The sequence below is a fragment of the Mesoplodon bidens genome, assembly GCF_964165515.1.
Source record: "Mesoplodon bidens genome assembly, chromosome: 2".
NCBI lineage: Eukaryota > Metazoa > Chordata > Mammalia > Artiodactyla > Ziphiidae > Mesoplodon > Mesoplodon bidens.
Window position 1 is genome coordinate 71275294 of NC_138177.1, and position 13370 is coordinate 71288663.

General features: G+C 42.3%; 1 protein-coding gene across 2 annotated transcripts; it reads left to right on the forward strand.

Moving 5' to 3' along the window:
• Nucleotides 1-3534: 3534 nt before the first annotated feature.
• On the forward strand, nt 3535-13226 carry CD5L (CD5 molecule like). Of its 2 annotated transcripts, XM_081224539.1 has the most exons (6): nt 3535-3636; nt 5944-5970; nt 8798-9121; nt 9865-10182; nt 10715-11035; nt 12255-13226. In XM_081224539.1, exons 1-6 carry the CDS (start codon nt 3609-3611, stop codon nt 12260-12262), a joined length of 1026 nt encoding a protein of 341 aa, XP_081080665.1. In that variant the 5' UTR covers nt 3535-3608; the 3' UTR covers nt 12263-13226. The 2 variants fall into 2 exon arrangements, with proteins under 2 accessions (XP_081080665.1, XP_081080666.1); XM_081224540.1 differs by lacking the exon at nt 5944-5970.
• The last annotated feature ends 144 nt before the right edge of the window (nt 13227-13370 follow it).

Genomic DNA, 13370 nt, shown 5'->3' on the forward strand with positions numbered 1-13370 from the left:
GGCTGCATTGGGTCTTCATTGCTGTGCGTGGACTTTCTCTACTTATGGCGAGCAGGGGCTACTCTTTGCTGTGGTGCACTGGCTTCTCCTTATGGTGGCTTCTCTTGTTGTGGAGCATGGGCTCTAGGCATTGACTTAGTATCCAAAGTGTGCTTCAATAGGTGTGGTGCGTGGACTCAGTAGTTGTGGCACATGGGCTTAGTTGCTCCACAGCATGTGGGATCTTCCCAGACCAGGGATCGAACCCATGTCCCCTGCATTGGCAGGAGGATTCTTAACCACTGAGCCACCAGGGAAGTCCTGAGACAATGTTTCTTATGGTTCTAACTGCTCAGTGATGTTCTTTGGCTGCTAATATAATCATTTATTCATTCACGGAGTCAACAATCATTTATTGCATGTCAAACACTGGGAATGCAAGGGGAACAACTCAGATGGTTTCCTATTCTCACAGAGACCACTAATAATTGACATATTCAGTTATTTGTCAGAGGGATTTCACCTTGATGCTAAACCAGCAGAGCATGTAGCTCATCCTTCATTACAGTACCCCAGAGAGGGTCTTCTATGCTCTTATGTATATATATCTTATCAGTATATATACTGATGTTCTCCGGACAATTATCTACTTCCACACTGCTTTGGGCTTACCGCTCCCTGCATCCCACCCCATCTTCCTCACCTAGATAAGCCTCCTACTGATAACCCCTTCTCAATTCCCTAAACTTCTATTTCTGAAACTTCTACCTTCACTCTCTTTCAGTTCCCTGACTTGGGACTTGTCATTGCCCAGAACTGCTTCTCCTTTAAAATCCTAACCACTCCTCTGGAAATCGCTGAACAACTTTCCATCACTTGAACTTTCTAGCACTTTCCTTTTCCCCAGCCCTTCCTCAGTGAGATCCTCTTTCCTACCACTTATTTCTGTTTTCACTTTTCATCAACTCATTTCCTGATCTCTAAGTCTTGCCAGCCACTTGAGTTGCTTTCTCATCTCAAACTCCCTGACTCTGTCAGGCTCTCAACATACCTTTCTTACAAGGCTCCAACTTTGAATCGGTCAGGCTGATAATCTCACACTGACCTCTTGGTTGTAGTTTGACAGGGCACATTGGTGCCGCTTAGCAAATGCAGGTTTTCAATCCAGTGCTTGTCTTTAACCAGGGTCTCCTTCCCTCTCAGTGATTATTTCAGACCCTTACCATTTTTCAGAAGCTTCCTCTCCAATACAGACTCCCTGGCTCCTGTTAAGCAGCTTATCCTCCATTTCACCCCCAAAACACTATGAGGTGTAGTGCCCTACTTTCTACCTACCGTAGCTGACATTTATTTTTATTTTCAACTTCTGTCATATTTTTTCCTTCCAGAAATCTGGGAATCATCTTAAATGACTATTTACTCCTTATGGTCACATCCAAAGAGCAAAGTCTTCTTATAGAGTCTACAATTAACTCTCTCTCATATCCATCCCCTCCCATGTACACCCTTTGGCACCCTGGCAGTTTAGACTCTCTTCTGCTCTCTCTGGACTAGTGCAGTGGTCTCTTCATGAATCTCCCTGACTCCAGACTTCCCCCATTCCAATTCCTCCTTCAAGCTGCAGTCAGAATGCATGCTCTAAAATGCATACCATCCTTCAATGGTTTTTTTTGTTCCCTTAGCATAATGTTCTTTCTGATTGAAAAAGCTTCCTTTTCCTTTCTTCATGTTCTTGACTCTGTTAATAAAATACTATAGTTTGGAGAAAGCTTTTGTCTTTATTGTTTCTCTCCTTTTCTTTCACTTAATCTTCTACATTATATGTGAAGAAATATATCTCAATCTTGAAGCCTGAGCTCTCCAGTGGATTTGTCTGCCCATAGGCCACATGAAGTCTTTCCTCTTCCATGTGTAAACTCAGTAGGGCAGGCCTGACTTCTGAAGGCTGAAGGTAAAAGCATAGGATCTTGGATCCCAGTTGCAAACTAATCTAGATTCCTCAAAGTAAAGCTGATGTTTTGAGCCTTTTCTGAATTCTGTGTCTCTTACTGCAACATTTCAGAATCTGCAGAGGGTGGAATGTGAGTAAGTAGCATTTACAAAACCATTTATAATGGACTCTCCATCATCTGGATCCTATTGATACCTTCATATCACCTAGTATCTTCACATTTCAACACCAATATCTCCTGACACCTGACCACCAAGCAGGCTGTGACCAGCCATTTCAAACTACCTGTCATTGCTTAAATAGGTAATACTGTTTCATTTGTCTGCATATGCACAGCAAAGTCTTTTCCCATTCTGATTCTCCATTCTACTCATCCTTTAATTCCTGTTCAAGTGTCATGATCTCTCTAAAGTCTATTATTAGCACCAAGTAAATGTGACCATTTCCTCCACTGTGTTCCCAAAGTTTCTTATACTTTCCTCTCTTACAGCTGTTTTTATGTGCTATTACAATTACTAGACCATATCATTTTGCAGCACCAAACTCTCCATTATTCATCAATGTACTCCCTTGACCCATCGCATTCACCTAACACACATGGCAGCTAAAACCTTTCTACTGAATATAATAATATGTAAATTATAGGAAGAAAAACAGGATTAAAAATAAATACCTATAATGAACTAATCTTTGTATAGAGTGATCCAAATATTACAAAGAAGCTAAGATGTTTCATTAGAGAGACAAAATTACCCTGTTTGAAATAGTAGAGAGTGATGTTAGCATATGTAGTTGAGTTCTTGAGTAGTCTAGAGTTGAATAGCTCTTGAAACAAAGCTATACTTAATAGCAAGACAGGGGAAACTGGGAATACTGAGGGTCTTGCTACTCAATCCCTGCCCACCATATCTTAGACTTAAGAATGACTTGATTTCATTACCATAAGGACCTGTTTCCATTCAACTTCCAAAGATGGACATAAACGAGGACAAGCATAGAAGAAAAGCAGATCCAAGTCCTAGGCCCTCTGCTTAGCACTGGAAAAACTGGTTTGGAGGAAATAAATCCAGCCCTATTTGCAGAGATTGACACATTGGCTCTGGATTACCATCTTGACTCTGGATTATGGTGCCCACAAGGGCAACTCTGGAGTTGTTCTGTGATCTCTGGCTTCTATATTTTCTAGTCACTTCCACATGGAAGGAAAGAATTGAAATTGGCCTATTGCTCCCCACAAACCATACATGGGGGACAAGCATTGCTTGATATTCTAATGTGAAGTGACCCCATTCTTGGTACTTGCCTTTCCTTATGGGAGTTGTTTCCCCTATTTACATAGTGAAGGGACTGAAGCAGAGACTGATGGAGCTGGGATTACAGCTGAACCAAATCATAACAGCTTGGGAATATTTTGTTTGTTTTCTTTTGTTTTCAACATCTTTCTGCCAGTTCCGGCCACCTCCCTTCCTCTGGGGACATGCTGAATTCAGCAAGTCCAGCTCTATCAGTTCTGCCCCCTGAGCGCATTGGTTTCTGGTCATCTGATAAAGCCTCTGCTGCAGGCAGGACCTGCCTCCTTCCCTCCTCCCAGCACACTTGCAACCAAAACTGAATATTGCTGTTCTGGGGCTTCCTTCCAGCCTTACGATTCAGCTCACCATCTTCAGCTACCTGGGTCATGGCTTTGCTATTCTTCTTGATCCTTGGTGAGTATTTCTGCTCCTTTTGGTCTAGGCTTCAGAATACTCTGGAACTTTGATTGGAGGAATCCTCTCCTTGCCCATCTGGCGCAGATCTAGGTATCATTCAAGGAAAGACTCTTTCTTGCTCTCCTCCTTTCTCTATATCTGGCAATTATTCTAAATCCCCAAAACCACTTAATCTATACCCAATTTATAATCCACCTTGATTACCAGAAAATTTCCTATTTCTCTATATTTGCACTAACAAATTTATAATAATTTATCCCATTGCCTTATCACATAAATTTTCCTAAATGCACTATTTATAAAAAGACAAATAAATGGACCAAGGTTAGCAGCAGGTAAAGCAAGAAAAGGAAGTAGAACTGCAGGAGAAACACCTTTCATTTAACATATTGTACAATTTCCTTTCAAATGTGTTTCATATGTTTCCCTAGTTTTTCCCAGTTTCTTATTGCTTAGATTAATTTAGAGTAAATGGGGATTTTGGAATCAAAGAGATCTGAGTTTCAATCCTTGCTCTTTGATTTCTTAGCTGTCTGAAATTTAAAGTTACCATATCTCTCTGAAATCTCATTCTCATCTATGAAATAAAGATAATGGTATGTTCCTCAGATGTTTGTTAGGCATGTTTTCACAAGATAACAGTGCCTGCTAGGTCCCTTTCCTTATCAATCACATCCATTTAAATTATCTTGATGATCCAGTACATCACTGAAGCCCACACTGGTTTCTCAGTTGGGCACTTATGTGTTCTATGGAGGGTGCTGGCCACATGCTTAAACATCTATATACCCCTTATATCACCTAACAGATAGTCCCACCCATTATGAAGGTGCTGTTGAATTTCTCAAGCTTACCTTCAGTCGCACCTCCATCATGAAGCTTTCCTGGTCTGTGACACCCATAGTCATCCACCCTGCTACAGAGTATTCAAGTCACTTTTGGGCTATGTCACTTTCACACCTACATATCAGGTTCATCACATTCAGTTTCCTTTGCATGTACACATGTTTTGTGTTCTTTATTATACATGTAGGGTATTATATATAATATAATTTTGATGTATAATATAATTTTGAGTTTTAGACAATTGCACACAAGGTCTCATTGAGTCTGGGAGTGGCCATATCCTGAAAACTAAGGACATGGGGTTATTAAGAAATTATTTGGAAAGCAAGTATTTGGAAGAAAATACTCCAAGACAAGACAATGAAATACATAGATTTACCTTAAAAGCTCTAGGCTGGAAGTCCAAAGATATTAACTCCTTCAGAAAGATCCTATAAGATGGGATGGCAGGCGGGGGTTGGGAATGATGAGTTCTGCATTTCAAAGGCCACTGACACTCAACAGGGTTCAGGACCCTCTCTACAGCATTAGTGGGGAGCCTAATGAATAGAAGAGTCTGATCATGTAGATATCCTGTAGGAAGAAACTCTGATGGTTCAAAGTTGTGCTGGTGCTTAAACCTGGAAGTTTGGAACTCAATGTAGAACTGCTTTCTGGCCTATTAATCAGGGTTCAGCAAACTACAGCCTGCAAACTAAGAATGGATTTTACATTTTTAAATGGTGGGGAAAAATCAAAAGAAGAATAATATTTTGTGACAAGTGAAAATGACATAAAATCTAAATTTCGTTGTCCATAAATAAAGGTTTATTGGAACACGGCCATGCTCATTCATTTATATATACATGGCTGCATTCATGCTACAATGACAGAGTCGAGTAGTTAGAACAGACTATATGACCCATAAAGCCTAAAATATTTGCAATTTGGCCCTTTACAGAAGAAGTTTGCTGACCCTGGTCTAAATGCAGTGTCAGTGAACACAGACATATCCTGCCATTTCTCCCTATGCTCTGTGCTGCCTCCCATGACATTTTTATCTTCCCCAACCAGTGTGTCTGCCCAGAGGCCTCCAGCATGCTTTCCTTTTGAGCCCAGATGCTGCATCACCACACTTTTACTTTAGGTGGTAATCACCAATCAGTCTAATTGACTAGAATAGAAAACCAAATCCATCCATGCCTGGGGTAGAGCCAACATCAGATGTAAAGGGAACATGATGGGTCAGTTAGCTATGGTAGAACTGGTTTTGTGGTTCCTAGTCAGTGCACATGTGTCCTTTGAGACTGGTCATTCCAGGAAAAGAAGGCCCCAACAAGGACTAACTTTGGAGGCTGTGTATCTATCACTCTAACTGTCCCACAAAGTTTGGCAAAGGCTTTCTAGAGAGTTGCGTTTTTGAACAAAGCCTTGGAAATTGACTACAGGATCTCATTCACTTCTCTCTTCTTTCCTCAGCCTTTTGCACTGGACTTGGCCTCTTAGGTAAGATTTTTGGGTTCCTAAGAGGGAGGACTTTAAGCTCTGGAGAGTGGAAATTCTGAAACTTCTCTGGGCCATGGAGAGAGCCTCTGGTTCAAAACAGCCCAAGTAGATTTCCTTTCTGGTTTCCCAACCCACCCACTCAGTCTTATGTGGGTAGGTTTCCACATAACAAAAAAGTTGGGTGGTTTATCTTGCAAGGGGATTCCTCTCCACTTGGCTTCTGTGACCCAAGGCTCTCGGCCATCTCTAAGTAGCAGATGGCTTTGTTTCAGGCTCAGAAGACACCTCACCCCCTGGGAAACAAACTTCCTTTTGCCCTGCTGAATTCTACCATTTCCAGTTCTCTCTGCCAGCTTTAATGGTACCATTGAACTAGAAATGTATCAGCTTCTGTGCAGCATATGGCTTCACCAGCAGAGTGCAGGCTGGATTTCAGCCACCACTGGCCATTTCTGTGAGGAGTCTTTGGGCAGAGCACAAACAGCTCAACTAAGGAGAGAAAAGGGCTGCAAAGAGATAATTAGTCTGTGGGAGAGGAAGGCCCTGATGGTCCAAAATCAAGGGGATTTGTTGTGGATTATGAGTTTCTTTGACATTATCCCTTCCGCCTAGTCTTTCTCTTGATAGTAGAGGCTTTACCAGAGAGGGGCAGCTACAAACTCCGCTATGAATGTGGAGGATTTTATACCCTGATAGATGCAGTTTGATTCCTTAAAGGAGTGCTGCTTCTGGGTCTCAGTCCAATACTCAGATTACTTGGTCTTTCTTCTCTGGCCTCCAGGGCTATCCCTTACTGCAAGTGCTGGGAGACACCTGCTCTCCTTATAGCCTTCTCACATCCTAAGATGTTGCTTCTCCACCCCTGGGTCCCTCTTTCAAGACCTCAGCTAATAAAGTAAGCTAAAACACTGCCTAGGACACACGGCCCTGATGAGACCCTCTGTTCTTCTCTCTAGCTTTCAAATCTTTTCTCAGACCTTCTCTCCCCTCCAGCTGGATTTCTTTTGTACTTATTCTGTGTTTCTCTCTCTCACTGTCTCTCTGTCTCTTTTCAAAAACATATTTCTTCTTTCTTAGGAGGTGTTCTAGTCCTCCACTTCATGAAAATGAAAACTTATTTAAAACCAGAGTTTTACCATTCAAAATAAAATGAAATAACCTATGCATGATTCTGATAGCTAATATTTGCTGGAGTACACAATAATGCCTAGCCAAGCTCTAATCTTAGTTACAATGACCCAAAAGTTACCTCTAGATGACTCTTCTTGAATTATATTTGTACTCAGATATACATGCCTTAAACTTCGGTGTGCAAAAATGGAGAATTTTCTTAGTTTTTTATAGTTTTATATTAATTTCTATCTCTAACCTCCATTCTTCATATTGCTTCCCTCAAGAAATTATGGAAGAAAAGGAGAAGAACAAAAACAAATGGACAAACCAAACATAAACTTCCCAATGCAGTTTAAAATGAGGTCAGACTTTTTTCACCCAACAGCTTCTTCTGGGGTTGATGCCAAGTTCTAGGGAGTTTATGCAGAGTTGAGACAAGGTAGGCAGTGGAAAATCTGGTCCTGAGAAATTGTATTCCACTTTGCAGGGATCTGGGTCATTCCATGTGGCCCATGTTGTCACATGTTATACTGTTCATATTCTAATAGATCACAGACCACCAGTCTGAATGTGGCCCCTCCAGGTTCAACAGACCTCTCCATGGAGGCATGGCAAATTTAGGTTTTCTTTATCACTCTATCACTCTGGGGTTGAGAGGACTTGGCGGGATTGCCTCAAACCTATTAAATATAATCTCTTTGAGGGCAACAATGCTAACTATCTTGTCATCACTATTCTCTGAGTTCATAAAACAATATCTGGAATGTAGTATCCAGAAGTTTATTTCCTGATGGGCTCTTCCCTGGTTTCCCTACACAACCATCTCTACTCCATGTCTAAGTCTTAGTAGAAGGGAAAGAATTTCTATTAGTCTTTCCTACCTCACGGTTGTAGTCAAGAAGCAGAAACAAATCCTGGATTCCTCAGAACTTATCTGGAGGCTCTGTGAAGCATATCTCCTACTCCCAACCCCTAGAATCCTCTAGACTCAGTTTTGGAGCCCTGAGACAGGCTCTGACTCTTCTTTTGCCCAGTACTCTCTGTATTTCTTCTGAGCTGGGTTCTTGGACATGGGAAAATGTCATAGAAGTAGTAGCAAGGATGAGTGGGGGTGGATCATTGATACTGGGAGAGACAGTCAGGTTGTTCAGCCCAAATTATATCCAGACACCTTGCCTCAATCTAGCTGCCATGGGGGGAGACAGAGTCATGAAGAAGAAAGGACAAAAACAGATATCATCTCTACACTCCTGTTCTGACCCAGGTTTTCCACTATTTGGCAGTGTGACCATATGACCTTGAATTTCATGAGGATCATTTTCTTCATCAGTGAAATGGTGGGGTAGACTTGATGATCTCTATAGGTCCTTCTGATCCTGACCTCCAGAGATTCTAAAAACTCTGCTGGATGTTCAACCAACCTCTTTCTCTTAATCTTTAAACACCTAGATATGACTGCTGGTTTTTGAAAACTGACAGTCATATCTAGGTGTCTTGAAGTGGAGTTTCTTGGTAGGATACAATTAAGAGTGTAGCAGGGCTAGAACTCAGAGATGGAGTCCTGAAGCTCCTCTTCCCTTTTGGCCCCTCCTTTCTCATCCCTCAATTTTCCATGCAATGGAAGTGGTGGAAGAGTTCTAAGAAGACTGCATACATGCCTGAGTACTCTCTGGGCTCCTCCCAGATCTCCAGCCAATATCTCATTTCTTTGCAGAGTCTTCATCCAGAATGCGACTGGTGGGAGGTCACCATCGCTGTGAAGGGCGGGTGGAAGTGGAACGGCACGGCCAGTGGGGCACCGTGTGTGATGACGGCTGGGACATGAAAGATGTGGAAGTGGTGTGCCAGGAGCTGGGCTGTGGAGCAGCCACAGGGACACCCAGTGGTACTTTATATAAGCCATTGGCAGAAAAAGACCAAAAAGTCCTCATCCAAAACGTCAGATGCAGTGGGATGGAAAGTAAACTGATTGATTGTGAGCAAGAAGAAGATGTATTTGATTGCCCCCACAAAGAAGATGCAGGGGCGATGTGTGAAAGTGAGTATGGCAGGGCTCAAGGACTATCTGCCAGCTGCCCACACCCCACATGACCACTCTTTGTCCTTATTCTCCACCATGAACTAATGGCAAATTGGCTCCTTGTCCTTCACATCTTACACTTCCTCAATTGTGGACCCTGGAGACAAACATTATCCTCAGGTAGAATCTCTACTCATCCTTGGTTGAGATAATGATTTTCTCTTAGTTTCAGTCTATATGAGAACCTGTTTCTCTTCTTCACACACACAAACATGCACAAATCCAACAACAATTAAACACTTGCATCTAGAGCTCAGGTGGAGTTATGGGGAAGAAATGAGCTCCCAAAGTATAATGTATGCTTTTTCAGTTCTCAAGGAGTCCACCATCTAAGTAGATAGACAGGAGACACTCATAGGAAACCAACACACAACAATTGTGTGTATATCTATATCTATATCTATATATATAATTGTTGTTATGGTTCCTTTGCTCCATTCATATATTTGCTTTCTATGTATTAATAATTTCTCTCTCGGGGTCTATCTCCTCCATTAGACTGTGATTTGTCTAAGGGACTAGTTCATGTCTTCTTTTTGTTACCCCACAGTTTGTTATCAGAGAAACAATCACTAAATGCTTGCACCCTGATGCTGAGGTCTCATTCTTATTTCTTAGAAAAATTCGGTGTTAGGAGCCCCCTTTTCTGGGAAGGATGTGTCCTTACAAAGAGCAGACGCTTCATCTTTCTTTTCCCACAGTTCCAGAGACTGTGCGGCTGGTTGGTGGCCCTGGTCACTGCAAAGGGCGAGTGGAGGTGAAGCACCAAGAGCAATGGGGCACCGTGTGCAAAGCAGGCTGGAATCTCTCAGCCGCGAAGGTGGTGTGCCGGCAGCTGGGGTGTGGGAGGGCCATACTGACCCAAAGAAGCTGCAACAAGGATACCCAGGGCCAAGGGCCCATCTGGCTGAGTGAGGTGTCATGCTCAGGACAAGAAGGAAGCCTTCAAGATTGCCCTTCTGGGCTCTGGGGGAAGAATAACTGCACCCATAATGAGGACACATGGGTCGAATGTGAAGGTAATGCCTATAAGTCCAGCGACTAGTTTCATTCATGAATTTGACTAAATGGAATTCTATTCAACCAATGTTACAGAGAACTACTCATGCATCACATAACCATGGCAATGTTATTTAAGTGTGCTGCTCATCAACTGTCTTGTTTTTAAAATGGAGATAATGATACTTACCTTTTTATATGAAAATGCTTTAAACGATATTAAGCAATGTATTAATATGAACTATTATTATATTGAATTCTATATAATAGGGAAAGGACACACCATTCCATGTACTTGTTGAAGTCTTCAATTTTAAAAAACTACTAGAAAGTCATTCATAAATATTAGACTTTTATAAAATAGATGGGAAAGTGAAAAGATCTTAGTTAAGGAAGCGGTCCTGGGCCACATGGATTGGAACCAAGAGCAAGGGTTATAATCACAGAAACACAGGTAAAGAGTTTCAAAAGTGCTGATGGGATTTGAATGAGGATGTAGATGATGTTATTTTTTCTTCTTTCCATGCCTCTCTCCATCCCCTGACCCTGCAGATCCCTTTGACTTGAGGCTGGTAGGAGGAGACACCCGCTGCTCTGGGAGACTGGAAGTGCTGCACAAGGGCGAATGGGGCTCTGTGTGTGATGATGGCTGGGGAGCAAAGGAGGAACAGGTGGTGTGCAAGCAACTGGGCTGTGGGGAGTCAGTCTTTCTATCTGCCAAAGCCCGGAGAAACTTTGGCCTTGGAGCTGGCCGCATCTGGCTAGATGATGTTCATTGCTCAGGGAAGGAGCAGTCCCTGGAACAGTGTCGGCACAGGTTCTGGGGGTATCACAACTGCAACCACAAGGACGATGTGGCCATGACCTGCTTAGGTAAGTCCTGTAGATGAAACCCAAGGGGACTGACATTGAGGGAGGTGAAGAAGGGGGTGGTGGGGGTGAACTCTGAGGATAAGGGTTATTCTACCAGTGCCATACAGCTGTCCATAATAGTCAACTACTTTATGTGTTCTTCAAGGAATTTAATTGAGACATTCTAGTAGTGAATAGAATGATAATAATAATAATACTAAAAAAATCCCATACCATACAGTTATTGAATGTGAGAACAAAAAGCATTTTGAAAATTACTGAATTAACACCTTTATATTAAACATGAAGAAAGTAAGAGTCAGTCAATAAGTAACTTCCCAAAATCATAAAAAGTTGTTTTCAAATGATAGGGCAGAACTAAAATGACCAGTATTGACTCTTAACTCAGGATTAGTTGTCTTAGATGACCTCAGTCCTCAAACTCTAAGTTTAAACTATAGAAAATGGTCCCATATCATTCTACCTATTGTCACTCCCCAGATACTAAGTTAACCTGTGGGAATGGGGCTGGGGTAGGGGGCTCTTTGGGAATGCCCATGAGTGTCTTTCTAGAGAAGCCAGGATACTAACTCTGAACTGTAGACCTCTATGGGGGAGTGAAGGAAGAAATCCTGTCCCGACGTGAGTCAGGAAATGCAAGCATAGCCCTTGGGTGACTGACTCAAGAGTCACAGTTCTGAAGCCCAGCTTTTTAATCAGGGTGGGAAACTGGCATGCAGAGCTGCCTGGTTAAATACTCAGCTATGGAACTGGGCAAGAGCTGATAGTGGACCAAAGATATGAAGAGCAGCTAGTGCCCAGAAAAAGAGGGCTTTAGTGACAGAAGACTAGGGTTTGAGCCTTGCTGCTGCCATTCTGAGGCTAGTTAATCTTAGATAGTCACTTAACTACTCAAGACCTCAGTATTTTCACTGGTAAAAAGGGAGACACTTGTCCCATTCTTCTTGAAGAGTTTTGTGATTGTGTGAGGGTGAGAAGTGTTAATGTATGTGAATACTGTTTGTGACTCATAGGGGAGCTGGTTGAATTAAGTGCCTGGGACACTGTACCAGATTCTGACATGGTTCACATCAGTGTGAGTTATGTGTGTGATTAGGTCTGGGAGGGTCTCTGTTTCCTATTCTGGAACCCAGTCTTCTTTCTTGGTCTCTTTGGGTCTGAATGAAATAATCCCCTCTTGGCATGTCCCCATCCTTACTGTACATTCTTCTCTTTACAGAACTGTAGCCTGGCCTTCCTGATGCTTGACCTGATCCCTGCAGGCCCTGAGTGTCTTTTGCTTTCTCCTGGGCCAGAATGGCCTGGCATGAGCACTGAGCCTGCAGGCTTAGCTACCACTCCCTCAGCCCCTCAGTAGGAATCTGAACACTCTGCTTATACTTTGCTCTCAGAGCCAAGCACCCCTATCATTGCCTGGAGATATGAGTTGTTGAATTCTCTCTTGCTGGGGAAGATGAGCTCCCAGTCACCCTCTCCTCACTGTTGACCCATTGGCATTGGTTCTGGCCTCTCCTGCTTCTTCTCAACCAGCCTGGCATCCCCAGGCCTGTTACTTTGACCACTACAGGCCCTTTTCAAGACAAGATCTATGTCTGTAAAGAACATGAAAGGAATGAGACAACGAAAGAACATTTGAAGGGGAATGTGGGTTAACAATTACATGAAAGTTGGGGGAAAGCTTAGAGTCTTTTAAAACACTTTTTCTTAACCTTCAGGTGATCACAACAATTAACATCTGAATATTCTCCTATTCTTTGATGAGAGTAGACCATTCTTTCAAGAGCAGTGCAGTATCCTGTAATCCTAGACCTTTTCACGACACTTGGAAAAAAATATCACACTCCCTGAATGCCCATAATAAAATATCTTTGTTGACCATCCATATACATCTTGCCAACATGGTGTACATTGAACAAGAAGAATCTCACAAATTCACTATAATTTTTCCAAGGAAAAATGTATTGGCTATGGAGCTGCCACTAGGAGAAGGGAAAGGAAGAGATGAAGAAAGAGTTTAGGGAGGTCCAGAGTCATGTCTCATGCCAACCAGATGTTATCATTTTAATTCTGTCCACTCAAACTTTAGGATCTACAAGTTTGAGGCAAGATAGAATGATACTAAGGAGAGAATTATGACTTAATTCTAAAAACTGACAACTTTAGATTCTGAGGCTGAGTCGAGTACCTGTAATATGACTACATTTATGCTTTCTAATAAAGTAGTTCTCACAGTCTCAACAGTTGCCTCTCTCTGTGATATACTCTTTCTACCCAAGAGGAAGCAGGTGTCTCAGCTTTACAGGGATGGCCTTTTAGGCAGGATTAGGTAGAAGAT

Excerpts from the sequence above, each read along its gene's own strand:
- CD5L (XM_081224539.1), top strand. The coding sequence starts at position 3,609 with ATGGCTTTGCTATTCTTCTTGATCCTTG. Across the intron at positions 5,971-8,797 it reads CACTGGACTTGGCCTCTTAG|AGTCTTCATCCAGAATGCGA; the intron begins GTAAGATTTTTG and ends ATTTCTTTGCAG. Across the intron at positions 10,183-10,714 it reads CACATGGGTCGAATGTGAAG|ATCCCTTTGACTTGAGGCTG; the intron begins GTAATGCCTATA and ends CTGACCCTGCAG.